The sequence below is a fragment of the Salmo trutta genome, chromosome 30 (genome assembly GCF_901001165.1).
Source record: "Salmo trutta chromosome 30, fSalTru1.1, whole genome shotgun sequence".
Classification (NCBI taxonomy): domain Eukaryota; kingdom Metazoa; phylum Chordata; class Actinopteri; order Salmoniformes; family Salmonidae; genus Salmo; species Salmo trutta.
In genome coordinates, this window is record NC_042986.1 from 14,563,429 (window position 1) to 14,581,183 (window position 17,755).

General features: G+C 41.4%; 1 protein-coding gene across 2 annotated transcripts; it reads right to left on the reverse strand.

The window, feature by feature from the left end:
* Positions 1-7,387: 7,387 nt before the first annotated feature.
* On the reverse strand, positions 7,388-15,196 carry LOC115168054 (YTH domain-containing family protein 1). Of its 2 annotated transcripts, none has more exons than XM_029722926.1 (6): positions 14,774-15,196; positions 14,191-14,215; positions 13,717-13,811; positions 11,856-13,451; positions 9,116-9,160; positions 7,388-8,943 (listed from the first exon to the last, which is right to left on the reverse strand). In XM_029722926.1, exons 1-6 carry the CDS (start codon positions 14,798-14,800, stop codon positions 8,914-8,916), a joined length of 1,818 nt encoding a protein of 605 aa, XP_029578786.1. In that variant the 5' UTR covers positions 14,801-15,196; the 3' UTR covers positions 7,388-8,913. The 2 variants fall into 2 exon arrangements, with proteins under 2 accessions (XP_029578786.1, XP_029578784.1); XM_029722924.1 differs by lacking the exon at positions 14,774-15,196 and adding an exon at positions 14,414-14,767.
* Positions 15,197-17,755: the final 2,559 nt, after the last annotated feature.

Consider the following 17,755-nt stretch of genomic DNA (forward strand, 5'->3'; position numbering starts at 1 on the left):
TGTAAATCTGAAATGTCATAGACTACAAATTGCAAAATTAAGGGTTTAAAACATGTACACTTAAATAGTTTAACTTGGTAGAACTTTGAAAACATTATATTGCCAAAATGCTAGATCATTTTTGGTCATACAGTATGTTAACAGAATGTGTAATTTAGCCTATTAAACACAATAACTATGTTTCAAGTGAAAATTAAGCATGCCTGATGCTGAAAAAGAAAGGAAATGATTGCCTACTTCATCCATATTTTATTTTATTTTTGCTAAAAGACTAACTACTGTAGTTCCAGTAGTTCAGCCTGGTCTCATAAACTAGAAGTAACACAGTAAATGTAAATCAGGGACTCTCAAATGAGTATGATATGTTAAGTTTGGTATGGTTACATAAGACAAGCTACTTAAGGCAATAACACAAACGTCTGGCAACCCAAATATTGCGAGTTTGAATATCATCACGGACAACTTTAGCATTTTAGCTAATTTGCAACATTTCAACTACTTACTACTTTTTAGCTACTTTGCAACTACATAGCATCTTAGCTGATGCTTCCCCTAACCGTATCCCTTTTAGCTAATCCTTCCCCAACCCTAACCTTAATCCTTTAGCCTAACTAAACTAAACTTAACCCTAATCTTAACTCCTAACCCCTAGCCTAGCTAATGTTAGCCAGCTAGTTAATGTTAGCCACCTAGCTAGAATATATATGTTTTGTACATTTGTAACATATTGTAAATTTGCAAATTCATAAGGTATTGTACATTTTGCAAATTTGTAACAGATAATGTGAATTTTAATTTGTAACACATATATACGAAATGGGTGATGGACATCCACAAATGAATACATACCATACGAAACATAACATATACTAAATGGAGTGACTCGGATTTACATACAGAATAACACAAAATGCTCTGAGACCAGGTTGGTTGGGGAGGTGTTATTGTCGATGCACTATTTGCCCCACAAGGTGTCTATCTATCATTCAGGTAGGTTTAAGAAAGTCAGAAAATTACATAATAATCGGATAATATGGTTATTATGCACACTGGAAATGAACAGTAAACTGTTCTGCAAAATGTCAACCGCTCATCTCAAGAACATTTCACTGATGGTTTATGGTGGGGGAGTTTGACCCGTTCTTGATGTCAGTTGCTTCTAATCGTCAAGCATTTCATTCAATTCGGCGGAAGAGGACAAGTGTCTGGGATGAGAAGAGACGCAAATCCTGCTAGACTGGGTCAGAGATGATGAAAACAAAACAAGTGGACTACGCAACTATCGTTTCGGACAATCAAGGTTAATATATAGGGCAAATGTATTAGAAGCGATGTCCTCTCTCCGGTTATGCGTTATCACGGCTGGAGTGGTGCTGGGGCTGCGGATGCCTGGACCATTGTTTTAGGCTTAGCTTATTCTATGTATTCGATAGCCGAATATGGACCATATTCCATAGGCCTAGTAGGCTACGCCACTACATCATTCTCCGGATCCAAGGTTGTACAACAAGAGTGTAGTTAACATCGACAGCGAGGTCTCGTTTGCTAAAATCACTCGCGCATATTGGAGTCCGTGGTGCATCAGATATGTAAACACAGTTATGCTTCTGGTGCATAATGTTTCTAGAATTATAGTGGCACCCTGATGTAACTGGACCAATGTGGTATGGACATTGGACACTGACTGGTGTTTTGTCTGACGCTGCGGATTCACGAGATATAGGATGCTAGGCTACGTCAAATTAATTTGAATAGCCTGCGCCAAATGCTCCTTCTCCGGTATTGCTGGCTGGCACTATCCGTTGTTTGTGTGTAGTACTATGCCCCTTGTGATCTTTGCCTGAATAAAAACAGGTATGAGGTAATGGTGATTTGGAAACGGTCAGTGTATGGGAAGGTACTCAAAAAATAGTTTACCAATTACGTCACACAGGGAGAAGTTAAGCTACACTAAAGCTGCACTTAAAAAAATGGATCTTCCTTAACTAAAGTTACATTGATAAAGCATAGTTCAGTACATCCAAACTACTTCGTGAAAAATTAGCGATATGTAAATCTGAAATGTCATAGACTACAAATTGCAAGAATAGATCACTCCGGGGTCACATGTTAACGGAAAGTGTAATTTGGCCTGTTAAACATTAAAACTATGTTTCAAGTGAGAATTAGGCAGGTCTAATGCCGAAAAAGAAAGGAAATTGCCTACTTCACCCATATGTTATTCATGCAAAAATACCAAGTAGGCCTACTGTAGTTCCAGCCGTTCAGCCTGGTCTCATAAACGTAGAAGTAACATAGTAAATGTAAATCAGGGACATTCCAATTATTATATTATATTATCTATGTTACCTTTGGCATGGAATGCTACCAAACATAATTAGCAGAAACCCGTTACTAAAGACAGAGTCATCTATGATTCTTCAAATGATATTTTAAAAGAGGAAGCTAAATATTTTAAGCATATATTTTATTTTCTGTCTCATCCTCACCCTCTGAATGACGATTACTGTATGGAATTGTTTCCAAATAATAACAAAAATGGAAAATGAACAAAGACACAAAAAGATCAGTGCAAATGCCAAATTACAGAGGAATAACCTTTTGAGGCTATTAAATCCTTTCAGTCTGGAAAAACCCCATGGCTTGATGGCAAGCATTTTTTATATACTCAAAGCTCCATTATTAGCTTGTTTGAACTACTTACTCCTTTAGAAATGGTAGTCTGTCAGGTACTCAGCAGGAAGGCCGGATATGCCTATTATTAAAACACGACCCAGATGGCAAATATAAAGATTCAGTCCATCTAAAAAACTGGAGGCCTCTTACACTTCAATGTTGTGATGCAAAAATACTAGCGAAATGCATAGTTTTACCTTCATAGCGGATTTTGAAAATGCCTTTGATAAAGTAAGACTAGATTATACATATAAATCGATTATTTTCATTTTGGTGAGTCTCTTATTTAATGGGTAAAAGTAATGTATAGCAACCCAAGGAGTAAAATAGTAAATTGTGGCTACTTCTCAGAGAGTTTTGAACTATCAAGAGGAGTTAAACAAGACTGTCCCCAAGGCTGTCCCCCTGTCACCATATCTATTTGTTATGGCCATCGAAATGCTAGCTATTAAAATAATATTAGAGGATTAGAAATCCAAGGTTTAAAAACAAAGGTGTCCATGTATGACGATGACTCAAGTTTTATATTCAGTCTGCAAGCTAGATCCCTGCAATTTCTCATTGAAGATCTATATATCACAAAAGATGAAATAGAAATAGAAAACTAGTAAAAATAGACAAGATCCTGCAACCATGGAGGGGTAAATATTTATGGAAGAATTACTCTGATTAACTCCTTAGTCATATCTCAGTTTACTCACTTATGGTGCTGCCTTCTCCTGATGTTTAGTTTTTCAAATCATATGAGCAAAGAATATTTCACTTTATCTGGGATGCTAAACCAGACAAGATGAAGTGTGCCTATCTATATAATGAATATGATCTGGGTGGTTTGAGATTATAAAAGCACTAAACCTCTCTCTGAAAGCTTCACTTATACAAAAGTTATTCTCAATTAGATCACTGAGAAATGTTCATCCATTGTTTAAAAATGACCTTTTTGCCTTTGTGCAGATTGCCATGTCTCATTTTCGATTAATTGAAAATGAAACATTGTTGAAAGTGTCTCTCTTTTTCGAACAAGCATTGCAGAGCTGGTTACAATGTCATCCCCTCGAAAAGATAGAAAAAATATTATGGTTGAACTCAAATGTGCTGGTTGATAAAAGACCTGTATTTATGGAAATGTTTGAAAAGGGTATTTTGTTTTTAAATGATATTGTAAATTGGAATGTTAGAGTTATGTCTTTCATGGAGCTATCAAAATTGTATGGGAAATTCTGCTTAATCCAAGGAGACGGGTGGCAGCGGGAGGAGGTAGGGAACTGGTCTGTCTGCCCAATATAAAGGATCAAAACTGGCGGAGGAACAAAAATAGCATAAATAGGAAAGTATACCAGTTTCATTTGAGGACGAGGATGTTGACATGCCATACAGATTCCAAAATAGCTGGGAAGAGATTTTTGATGTACCAATTCCACGGTACAGGGTGTATGAGTTGATATATAAAACAAAGCACGATTAAGTGAAGACTTTGTGCTTTTCAGCTAAAATGATTGTACTGAATTCTTGCCACCAACAAAATGTCGAATATTTGGGGCATACAAACGTCACAGCTCTGCAGATTTTGTTGTGACGATACAGAATCAATAGACCATTTGTTCTGGTCTCAGGTTCAGGAATGGCTGAAAAAGCCATTCATCTAAAATTGACCCTAGAAATAGCATTGTTGGGAGATCTGGAGAGACCTGGTCAGTCAATTACTAATATACTAATACTCTTAGTAAGAGTATTTATCTTCAACTTGCAAACTGTGGATTCTATTCGATTAGATAGATTCAAATTGTATGTTAAACATCACAGCATAGTTGAAAGCTATATGGCGCATAGAAATCCGAAGAGGGTGGTCAGCAGAGATAGGTGGGATGGGCTGAGGGAAACAGAGGGTTGGGATTTGGAACTGAAGACAAGTGGGAGTGGAGTTTCTGGGTGGGGGATAGAATGACGGTCCAAGATAAAAGTAAAAAATAAAGTCAAAATCAACAACAACAAAAATCAATGACATTGAGGGGCAACGCTGTTACATCCAATACCTGTTTGCCTGAGGCTGATGCCATGTAGGTGCTTGTACGCGCGTAAACATGCACTCGCATTCAAACGCACACATGTACGTGCACACACACACACACACACACGTAAATAGTGCCACACATGCACTCAAACGCCTTGCTGTTTTGATTTTTGAAGTCCTTGTCTTTTGTTTTTTTAATTGTTGTTTTCCTTTGTTTTTCTCTTTTTTCCATTTTGTTGGTACATTGGGGGACGGTGGCTTGGGGTGGGGGTTTGGGGGTTCTCGGATGGTTGAGGGGCAGGTCTCAAGGAATTGCGGGGTGGGCGGGGGATCTTGGATGGTTGGTGGCCTAGCGGTTGGGAGATTGGGCTGGTAGCCAAGAGGTTGCCGGATCGGGTCCCCGATTTGACTTGGTGGGAGATCTGTCGACGTGCCCTTGGGCGGGGCGCTTGACCCTGGTTGCTCCTGTGGGTCGCTTTGGATGGGAGTCTGCTAGATGACTGAATGCAACGTACATTTTGAGCGGCTTCACTGCAGGTAGATTGTATGTTTTAATATGTAAAAATAAATAAACAGTTTAGCATGGTACATAAGACAGTAACGCAGACGTCTAGCAACCCAAAGGTTGAGTGTTAGAATCTCATTACAAGCACCTGCACGGCATCAGCCTCAGGCAAACAGGTACTGGATGTAACAGCGTTGCCCCCAACTTTAGCATTTTAGCAACTTTTCAACTACATAATATATTTTTTTTTAGCTATCCCTTCCATTAACCCTTTTAGCTAACCCTTCCCTTAACCCTTTTAGCTAAACCTTCCCTTAACCCTTTTAGCTAACCCTTCCCTTAACCAGGGATGCAGAAAGGTGACACTTTTTTTTTGTTGCACTGAAACATGCAAAAATCCCTGCTGGTGGGAAATGCAGGTTTTAGCTAATTAAACAACAAAGAATATGATCTACATGATCAGTCTGTGTGTAAAATAAAAAGTGGTTCATGTGAACCTAACCTAAAAAAAAATTAAGAGAGCAATCCAATGTTATTTGTTGCCAAGACTTGACTGCAAATTACAGTCAAGTTTTGAGAAAAACAATACACTAATATTGCAGTTAGCCATGACAGCCTTTACAATAGAACACTTGTGACCACACACATCTAAGTATCGCACTTGGGGAAAAACATCTCAAAGTAGAAATAGAATGAAACAACAGGCCTTCTATTTTCGCTCTATTATAGTGGCCACTATAGTAGACATTGATCAAGTGCACAAGACTACATGTGTGCAAAAATAATGTTCACTGTGTAAAAATGTGTATTATCCCCCCTCACTCACAAGTGTTACTGTCAAGTTCAACACAACATAAGCAAAATCTTTGGGCTACACTGCACATTATTACAATTGTACACTTTTCTGCCTGTGGACATCTGTTCTACAATGTGCCAGCAGAGCATGATACCCTTTGTTGGCATAATTGATCTCTTTCAGGCAGAGTACACCTGGCATACCCCTTTTTATCCACTGTATTGAAAAAGTGTGTGGTGTTCCTTTCACCTCTATGGTGGCATCCAGCTTAAGCCAGGCCCAGCTACACTTGATCGCTGAATGCACTTATTTAACAAGCAATGCCTCATTTTCCCCTAATTCTCTCATTCTGAAAATTAACTACATACTGTAGAGGGAAAACATTAGTTCTAGTTTGCATCCCTGCCTAACCCATTAACCTAAATCCTAACCTTAACCCCTAGCCTAAATAATGTTAGCCAGCTAGCTAACATTAGCCATAACAAATTGGAATCTGTAACATATCATACGTTTTGCAAAATCTAGCACATCATACAAAATGGATTATGGACATTCACAAATTAATACATATGAAAAACGTACTCTATCATACTAAATGGAAAGTCTTGGATTTACGGACAAAATAATACAAAATTCTCGAGACCAGGTTGCAGCAGTTAGCTACACCACTAAATGGCAAAAAGTAATTAACTACTGAAAACACTACCTCAATTTGAATTTAGTTCACTACTCCCGAACACTGGAGTAGTGTTTATTGGCATTAATCTAATGAAGCAATCCACCTGCAATCTAGGACAATTTATAGGTAAACTGCGCGAGTGTTTTGGGGGTTAGGATTACCGCTTTTCGTGTTCACGGCGGACCTTGATTTAATAGCAATACAATTAAGGCACGCGGTGAATGCCAAGAGAGGAATCACGTTAACGTCGATCCAAATAATTGAAGTGATTGTATTTTAGGCAATCAAACAAAACATATCAACATAGTTACTTCAGGCGTAAGAAACATAGTTGTAGGCTATGAGCTCTGGTGATCAAACACAGGAAAAGTATATGGACACATTATTTTATGTAATCCATTAGCCTTGGTTTGATGTGCTGTGAATTATGTAGGCCTACAGTTCAGTTTGTTTTTATGGATCATGGAATTAACACTAAATAAAAGGTGTTTTGGGTTTGGGCCTTTTGAGACTATACCATTGGTTTCATCAGAGAGAGTACAAATCTTACGTGTTTTTGACCCAGGTCTGAAATGGCAACATCCATACTTCAGGCACCACTCTCTCATCTAACAAACAACGTGGGTTGTCATCACCCCCCCCCCCCCCCCAAAGGGAAACAGGCTACTGTAGATGTAGACATTGCTACTTTTCACTCACAACGGAACAAACCAAAAACACTTACAATAGATAGTATACCTTTAATAATGACCATGATCAAATCTAAGAATGTGATAGTGACCTTTGATACAACGCATATTAAATTCAGGGGTGACTTAAACATTTGTTTTCTTAAATTTTTATATATTCTCATGAATGAATAATTTCCAATACATAAATCTGATTCCCTCAATAATCACACTCCCCTCTGTCTTTCACATACAGACATACACAGTACAGCAAGCAGGTCCCGGGAAAAAGAAATAACACACAGATACCATATATACTATTCTCTGGGTTTTCATACACTTGACATTAAATCAGTCAAATTAATTTTAAGATTACACATTTGAGGCGTTCTCAGTTAGCATTGCCAGTACATTAAAGCTTAACATTTCTGAGGATGAAGTGGAAGGGTTATATCAATGCTTTAATTCTGTTAAGAAAGGACAAGGATAAGAAACAGAGTGACAGGGCTATCTTGATTTTAAAAGCAGTACATGCTACATTTTTCACCAAAATGACTTAGAGACCCCTGTTGTTGGAATGATGGGGAACAGAGAAAAGTAACAGCTGTGATTTAAAATAACAAGGAAAAAGACAACATCATAGTATTGTCCGGCTAAGAACTTGAACTCAAGACAGTTTACATTTCCTCCCCATCAAGAAAAAAGAAAGGGACCTCCTTTGAGAGCGGATGTTCTAGACATCTTTCCCCTGAATCGTTTTGCTGACACACTTGAGTTACAGTACAGCAAATAGAGTTTCATTGACACGGTTGTCAGAAATTAAGTGTTAAGGCTCCACTCTGAAAAAAAGAAACGAAAATAAAACATCTTGTATCTCTTCTTCAACAATTTGTTGTCACAACAGTGTTAAGCCAAGTGATACATTATTTCAAAAATATTTCTTTTCTTAAACATGAACATTTTCTAATGTCACAGCCTTTCACATTATCCATTATATGCATCATTTGCAGAAGCTTTTCACATCTTCTACCAAGCCACAAGACCACTCTCACATGGACAAGAAGGGCATAATAGAACAGTTTATTTTGATTATGCAAAATAAAACTGGCCAAGTACAGTTATCAAACATTTGTCAAGATTCAGTTAATTGTCGCATTCACTCTTCCTAAATCAGAACAACCAATACAAGCACTTAACGTTTCTCCAACACTCACACCACCACAAGTTGAACAGTCACTGAATATCAGCAGCATGTTAGATTTTTTTAAAGAAGTGCAGATATTTGTTACTCATAGTTAAGGATGTGAGTGTGGGAGTATAGCAAATAAAGACCTGCCAGGCTAAAAATACAGAAAGAAAGAAAAAAAAGGATGAAGCAATTTGATTAATGGAAACCGACTTCATTCCTGCGCACGACTTAGAGACTGGGAACCGGACCAGAAGCAGTGTGGCTCAAAGTTTGATGTGGGCCAAAATAAATAGGAGTTGACAATTTCTTTATGTCCTCTTTTTTCATGATCTAAATTCCATTATGTCCATCCAAGTATAACCGTTGATCAAGCTATAAGGAGCATTCTTCTATTGTGGTTTACTTCGGTTTTGGCGTTCCTTGGGTGGGGAGGGGAAGAAATAACGAAAGTGTTACCATTAGAAAAACTACACTAAATCAAAATCTTCCACCCCCCTACAATGATTTATTATTTCCTTAGAGACATAGGGAACAATGTCTTGATGGGCAGAAGCCGAATAAAAGGTGAAACACTCAGAAAAGGTTCTTTACCTGATCAAGTCGGGACCCTCTCTGTATTGGAGCTGGCTCATAGGTCTGTTGAAAGAAGTAAGAGGCATTTAGGGATGGTTACACCTCCTGCACAAAACAATAAAAACAGCAAACAAATACAAAACGGTAGACATTTGGTCTGTGATGGGACAAATCAAGTAATACAAAACTCAGGTTGTCCCAATATTTTTAAAACAGTAAAGGAGATATACACTGCATTTGGAAAGTATTCAGACCCCTTCCCATTTTCCACATTTTGTTACATTACAGCCTTATTCTAAAATTAAATAAAACGTTTTCCTCAATCGACATGGAATACCCCATAATGACAAAGCAAAGGTTTTTTGAAGTCGAATATATACTACCATTCAAAAGTTGAGTGTCTAGTTTGAGAAACAGATGCCTCAAGTCTTCAACTGGCAGCTTCATGAAATAGTACCTGCAACACACCAGCCTCAACATCATCAATGAAGAGGCGACTCCGGGATGCTGGCCTTCTAGGCAGAGTTCCTCTGTCTAGCGTGTGTTCTTTTGCCCATCTTAATCTTTTCTTTTTATTGGCAAGTCTGCCTAGAAGGCCAACATCCCAGAGTCGCCTCTTCACTGTTGACGTTGAGACTGGTGTTTTGCGGGTACTATTTAATGATGAAGCTGCCAGTTGAGGACTTGTGAGGCATCCGTTTCTCAAACTAGACACTAATGTACTTGTCCTCTTGCTCAGTTGTGCACCGGGGCCTCCCACTCCTCTTTCTATTCTGGTTAGATCCAGTTTGCGCTGTTCTGTGAAGGTAGTACACAGCGTTGTACGAGATCTTCAGTTTCTTGGCAATTTCTCGCATGGAATAGCCTTCATTTCTCAGAACAAGAATAGACTGACGAGTTTCTGAAGGTCTTTGTTTCTGGCCATTTTGAGCCTGTAATCGAACCCACAAATGCTGATGCTCCAGATACTCAAGTAGTCTAAAGGCCTGTTTTATTGCTTCTTTAATAAGGACAACAGTTTTCAGCTTTGCTAACATAATTGCAAAGAGGGTTTTCCAATGATCAATTATTTTAAAATGATAAACTTGAATTAGCTAACACAACATGCCATGGGAACACAGGAGTGATGGTTGCTGATAATGGGCCTCTATACGCCTATGTAGATACTCCATTAAAAAAAAAATCTGCTGTTTTCAGATACAATAGTCATTTACAACATTAACAATGTATTTCTGATCAATTTGATGTTATTTTAATGGCCATTTTTTTTTGCTTTTCTTTCAAAAACAAGGATATTTCTAAGTGACCCCAAACTTTTGAACGGTAGTGTATATATATTTTTATACATACCTTATTTACAAAAGTATTCAGACCCTTTGCTATGAGACTTGAAATTGAGCTCAGGTGCATCCTGTTTCCATTGATCATCTTTGAGATGTTTCTACAACTTGATTGGAGTCCACCTGTGGTAAATTAAAATGATTGGACATGATTTGGGAAGACAGTGCATGTCAGAGCAAAAACCAAGCCAAGAGGTCAAAGGAATTGTCTGTAGAGGTCCGAGACAGGATTGTGTGGAGGCACAGATCTGGGGATGGTACCAACACATTTCTGCAGCATTGAAGGTACCCAAGAACACAGTGGCCTCCATCATTCTTAAATGGATGAATTTTGGAACCACCAAGACTCGTCCTAGAACTGAGTAATCGGGGTAGAAGGGCCTTGGTCAGGGAGGTGACCAAGAACCAGATGGTCACTCTGACAGAGCTCCAGAGTTCCTCTGTGGAGATAGGAGAACCTTCCAGAAGGACAACCATCTTTGCAGCACTCCACCAATCAGGCCTTGATGGTGGAGTGGCCAGATGGAAGCCACCTCTGAGTAAAAGGCACATGACAGCCGCTTGGAGTTTGCCAAAGGCACCTAAAGGATGCTCAGACAATGAGAAACAAGATTGAACTCTTCACCCTAATTGCCAAGCGCCACATCTGAAAGAAACCTGGCACCATCCCTACAGTGAAGCATGGTGGTGGCAGCATCATGTTGTGGGGATGTTTTTCAGCAGCCGGAAAGTACAGAGAGATCCTTGATGAAAACCTGCTCCAGAGAGCTCAGGACCTCAGAATGGGGCGAAGGTTCACCTTCCAACACTACAACAACCCTAAGCACACAGCCTAGACAATGCAGGAGTGGCTTCAGGACAAGTCAATAAATGTTCTTGAGTGGCCCAGCCAGAGCCCGGACTTGAACACGAGCTAACATCTCTTGAGAGACCTGAAAATAGCTGTGCAGCGATGCTCCCCATCCAACCTGACAGAGCTTGAGAGGATCTGTTGCGAACAATGGGAGAAACTCCCCAAATACAGGTGTGCCAAGCTTGTAGCATCATACCCAAGACTTGAGACTGTAATCACTACCAAAAGATACTTCAACAAAGTACTGAGTAAAGGGTCTGAATACTTTTGTAAATGTGATACTTCATTTTTTGTTATTTTTATACATTTGCTAAAATTCCCCCCCAAAACTGGTTTTGCTTTGTCATTATGAGGTAGTGTGTAGATTGATGAGTAAAAAAACAACCATTTTATCAATTTTAGAATAAGGCTGTACTGTAACAAAATGTGGGAAAAGTTAATGGTTCTGAATATATATATTTTTCTTTGGGGGGGGGGGGGGTCTTTACAAAAAAGGATGAAACCTATCCATGGTTTAGTTGGTTTAGGATCTTTGTGATCAACAAGAGACAGTAATTATGATTACCTTTCTGACAACCTCCTCTTCTTCCTGTCTCTTCTCATAGTGGGAGAAGTCATCAAAGATGGAGGTGGTGTGTTTGTAAGTGGCGATGATCTTGAGCACCTGCTTAGCCTTCTCCAGAGGGACCTCTTGAGTGTCCCTAGAGTTGGTCACCGGCTTGTTGTCGTTGTTTTCCAGCCTGATGTGCCTCAGCTGGCTATTAGGCACGTCTTTCACAAACAGCCAGTCCACGTCAAACTTGCCTTTCCACTTGTCCTGCGCCCAAACGCCAGCACTGGTGCCGTAGTCCACGGGCGAGAGCATCTCTGCCACGCCACAGAAGTGGCCGCTGCCATTGACGCTGAACAGCAAATAGACAGGGCCTTTGGCATTGATGGCACGGAAGGCTGAGTCCAGACGCTTGTTACCGTGCTCTGTGCTGCACCAGATGGAGTACTTGATGGAGCGGTGGATGTCGTCCTCAGAGTAGCTCTTGATGATGAACACGCGGCCGTTCTTCAGGTTCCAGTCAAACTCCTTAGGGTTGTAGCTGTGGGCAGCCCGCAGATTCTCCAGAACAGGGTGGTTCTCTAGACCTGGGCCAGAACCTGGAGGCACACCTCCACCCCCAACACTAGAGGAACCGCTGCTGTCCATGCTGCCTCCACCATAGCCCGGGTTACGGTTGCGTGGAGCAACCCAGCGGGTCTGAGGGGGTGGGGCTGAGTTGTGGTTCTGGTATGACTGCAGGGGGGGCGGGCCCATGGTCATCTGCTGCACAAGGGACTGGGCAGATTGAACAGACTGCTGAGGGGGAGGGGGGAGCCCATGGGGGAGGTGAGCATGGCCATGAGAGTGGAGCTGCTGCTGGTGGTGGGACAGTGGAGGGGCCACTTTGCTTATAGACCCTTTGTTATCCCATGTCCCAATGTCCATGTTGTGTTTGATGGGTGGTGGTGGCAGGGCTCCCCCCATGGGCATGCCTGGCTTGGCCTTCAGCTGCTGTGGCTTGGCTGGTTTGCTGGCGATAGCAGCCCAGGACGTGGGCTTAGGAGGGGGCATGCCAATTGGTGTTCCACCATTGCCTGTAGAAACAGCCTGAGCCACAGCACCACCTCCGATCACAGAGCCCACACTCTTCACGCCTGAGCCATTGCCCGACACATCCCCACCTATCTTCAGCCCCAGCATCCCCTGCTCCAGGCTGTTCATGCCTGGTGCCTTGCTCAGAGTGTCACTGTGGAACCCTGTCTGACCATCAGGGACTAGTGTGCCCCCCAGGGAGCTGGGAGGGTAGCTGTAGCTGCCCCCATAGGCTGAACTCTGAGTCTGCTGGCCTTGAGACCCACTGGTACCCCAGGTGGAGAAGGCTGGGTTCTCAGGGAAAAAGTTAAACCTATGTGGGTAGATGCTGCTGCCAAGCCCTCCAGGCTGGCCAAAAACGGTGTCATGCATGAAGTGGTGGTCTCCATTGCTAAGGGGCGCATAGGGGGTCAGGTAAGGGATCGGGGGGTCGCCACCGGTGGACCAAGGGGCCTCGCTCAGGGGGTAGGGGAATCCAATGGAGGGGGCATAGTAGCTGGACAGGTAAGGGTCAGTCATGGATTGGTAGCTGTTGTTCTAGAGAAAAAAAAGGGAGTGTAAATACAAATTTTGAAATCCTGATACATCAAACTAAATTTCAACATGACCTAGCACCAAACTCCAATGACCGTTAGCTTATACCCCCAAAACTCAGATTTTAGGACCAAAAGGCCATGCGTGCAGTACTTATGGCATCATCACCTCCTGTGAGACAATATTGAGTTGTGGGCCTCCCTGCAGTCAAGACACTTTTTTATTTTCTAATTCAGACACAGATACACACACTTCAAAAGTCACTCACCTGATTGGATTGGCCAGTGAGATAGGGCTCAAAGTCATTATCATGTACAGTTTCCTTCTGGTGGAGTGAGCCATTTTGCACTGAAACCGGAAAGACTGATAGTAGGGTTATTTATCAATGTGTGTCAAATAAACAGACAAACACATGTACATGTCTTTCTCCTTCATTCAATAAAAAATATATACATGCTTAGTGTATGCCTGCCTGAGAAGACCATAGAAATCTGATGTTAGCTATGTTGTTCTGCAGTCAGTACTGATTAACACTTGGGTGTGTAAAAGCTGCAAGACATAAAATGCATAACAAGACATGCATCACTGACATAACAAGACAGCATTGTATTTACACCGCAGGTGCATTGTTTATAACTAGTCCGTGCATGGTCAGTGCCTGCTACCGGCAACCAGCTGAGCAATCGCAGTCTACCTAACTAGTCAAAAATTATCTCGCTAACATTAACTACAGTGATCTTACCTTTAGCGTCTTGTCCTTTTGAATTCTTCATTCCCGTGTAATTGGTTAACATGTAAAAGAGAGAAATCTGTGTTTTAGCTGTCTAATTAACATCCAACACACTCGCTGAAAATCAGAAGCTTACATTAACGTTTGTTACCCAACTTTACTAGCTAGCCAACAACCAGTTTCCTAGCTAACTAGCTAAGTAAACACATTGCGTTAGCACAGAACCACAACTTACTAGAGCTGGTAAACCACTGCAACAGCTGAAACTGTTCCTGACAATATTAATAAGGAGAATACATGTGAAATACATTAAGTTAGGTTTTTAGCAAACCACATAGCTAGCTAACGTTAACTAGCTAAGTGCTAGGAACGAAACGTGGCGATGGCTTCATATTATTATTGGTATAAAAAGTCTGATTTATTACGTGTTAGCTAGCGGCTAACCTGCTAACTAAATTGGAGTTAACGTTAGCTAGCTAGATGGAATCACATCTCAGCAATGGGTGGATTGGGCGCACAACCAACCACCTTTCCTCAATGCAAGGCCTTGAGTTGACGCTGAGTGGATTTTTTCCGGAAAATACAGTCTGCCTACCTGAGGGTCAATACTTGTGGCAGACATAATTCATGAAGCAAGCCACTGGATATGTGTAGAGCGTTTCAATTAGACGGTTCACTCAAAACCTGCGTTTTATTCGTATCCCAGTACAGTAGCTAGCAAGCTAATCAGCAAGATGTTTTCCTTCGTTACAGTCAGCAGCAAGCTAACTCAAACTACTGTTCCAAGGCTCAATTCTGCCAGTCCCCCTTTGTTTACGTAAATCCAATTTGGCGATAGTCCTGGTGGTTTCAAAGGGTCCACTGTTAGGATTAATCCAATGTATTTTTGCTTTTTCCCCCTTATCCACCAAATTGCAGTTATTGTGCTGATGGCCCTGTTCACTTCCCCCAATAGCAGGTTCATCCGGGGTCTAAATGGGGGATTGACGTCAGCGGCACACCAGGCGCGGTGCCTCAACGACAAAACGTCGGAAGTCATGCATCTTCAATAGGAGGAATGCGGTAATGGCGTTTCACAAATATCACTTGTGATCTTTAATGCTCTGCCGCGATGACGAGTCAGCGCGCTAACCAATCCAACGGAAGAGTGATGGGGACATTCTGAAAAGGGACCATTTATTTGGGGCACAATCTACTAGAATTAAGGTAAGGCTTTGATAATAACATTTAAAACCTTCACACTAGAGAAAATACTCGCAATAGCAATTTAGATATCATGTACATTATCTTGACGACTGTTACTACATATATTCTGTATAAAACATTGCACTGAAGCCATTTAGTGATTTTTTTTTCTTCCACTCACACTTTTTAAAGACAATTATTCTGTTGTGTTTCTCACAAACATTACGTTATATCTTGGTTAGAAGTGTTTCATATAGAGAATGTAAAGCTGTATGTATTTATTATAGGCTCCAAGTAGACCTACGACCCTGCAATCATTTTATAATATTCAGATCCGATGGACTGGACTCTTGAGTCGGGACTTGAATAATATCCAGTGATACTCAATGATACTCAGTGGTTAACATGTAATTTAAAAAAAATCAATAGTAAGGCAAGTAAATGAGGAATATGAGTCAAAACATACCTGCACACATTGGCTAACAGAAAAGCACAGTTTATTCAAACAAAATTCACTTAAAGATACACTTCAGGGTCTTTTTTCAATCAGTGGCACGCAAATTCGAACAAAATTCAGAGGTAGGCCTAAAAAATTTGAAGATGCTTTTTACATGACAACCACTGTCTTTAGCTAATTTCTATCACAATATTGAAGATTATTAATAAAATGTCTTTATTTTCCTCTGCTATCTGGAATTTAATGTATGAACTGCACACACACGCACACACACAGGCACACTCATACCTTCACATAGGTCCAAATCCTAACTATAAATCTGTATACATAACTTTGATAATTTGCACATGACTAAAATGTTCATGCAAATCTTCCATTAACATCAATGTAGGACACACAATTATAGGGTTTGGTCCATTTTCAACAGTATGCATAAATGCATATTTTTACAGAGTGACACTACTGTATGTCATCAAACATATAGATTCAATCGTTGTAAAGATGGGGAGAAGTCTGGCCGTAATAAAGAGATGCTCTGCTTTTCTGACACCAGACTCCAAAAAGCAAGTTCTGCAGGCTCTAGTTTAGTCTAATATTGATTATTGTTCAGTCGTGTGGTCCAGTGCTGCAAGGAAAGACATAGTTAACCTGCAGCTGGCTCAAAACAGAGCAGCACGTTTTGCTCTTAATTGTAATCAGAGGGCTAATATAAATAAACTCAGCAAAAAAAGAAACGTCCCTTTTTCAGGACCCTGTCTTTCAAAGATAATTCGTAAAAATCCAAATAACTTCACAGATCTTCATTGTAAAGGGTTTAAACACTGTTTCCCATGCGTGTTCAATGAACCATAAACAAGTGATGAACATGCACCTGTGGAACGGTCGTTAAGACACTAACAGCTTACAGATGGTAGGAAAACAAGGTCCCAGTTATGAAAACTTAGGACACTAAAGAGGCCTTTCTACTGACTCTGGAAAACACCAAAAGAAAGATGCCCAGGGTCCCTGCTCATCTGTGTGAATGTGCCTTAAGCATGCTGCAAGGAGGCATGAGGACTGCAGATGTGGCCAGGGCAATAGATTGCAATGTCCGTACTGTGAGACGCCTAAGACAGCGCTACAGGGAGACAGGACGGACAGCTGATCGTGCTCGCAGTAGCAGACCACGTGTAACCTGCACAGGATCGGTACATCCGAACATCACACCTGCGAGACAGGTACAGGATGGCAACAACAACTGCCCGAGTTACACCAGGAACGCACAATCCCTCCATCAGTGCTCAGACTGTCCGCAATAGGCTGGACTGAGGGCTTGTAGGCCTGTTGTAAGGCAGGTCCTCACCAGACATCACCGGCAACAACGTCACCTATGGGCACAAACCCACCGTCGCTGGACCAGACAGGACTGGCAAAAAGTGCTCTTCACTGATGAGTCGCGGTTTTGTCTCACCAGGGGTGATGGTCGGATTCACGTTTATCGTCGAAGGAATGAGCGTTACACCGAGGCCTGTACTCTGCAGCGGGATCGATTTGGAGGTGGAGGGTCCGTCATGGTCTGGGGCGGTGTGTCACAGCATCATCGGACTGAGCTTGTTGTCATTGCAGGCAATTTCAACGCTGAGTGTTACAGGGAAGACATCCTCCTCCCTCATGTGGTACCCTTCCTGCAGGCTCATCCTGACATGACCCTCCAGCATGACAATGCCACCAGTTATACTGCTCGTTCTGTGCGTGATTTCCTGCAAGACAGGAATGTCAGTGTTCTGCCAAGTCCAGCGAAGAGCCCTGATCTCAATCCCATTGAGCACGTCTGGGACCTGTTGGATCGGAGGGTGAGGGCTAGGGCCATTCCCCCCAGAAATGTCCGGGAACTTGCAGGTGCCTTGGTGGAAGAGTGGGGTAACATCTCACAGAAAGAACTGGAAAATGGGGTGC

Bases quoted from the DNA above. Each gene is read 5' to 3' on its own strand.
- LOC115168054 (XM_029722924.1), bottom strand. From the start codon at position 14,488: ATGTATTTCACATGTATTCTCCTTATTAATATTGTCAGGAACAGTTTC. The intron at 13,452-13,716 runs GTGAGTGACTTT...TTTTTTCTCTAG, and splicing joins TCACTGGCCAATCCAATCAG to AACAACAGCTACCAATCCAT. The intron at 9,161-11,855 runs GTAATCATAATT...TTCTTTCAACAG, and splicing joins AAGAGGAGGTTGTCAGAAAG to ACCTATGAGCCAGCTCCAAT.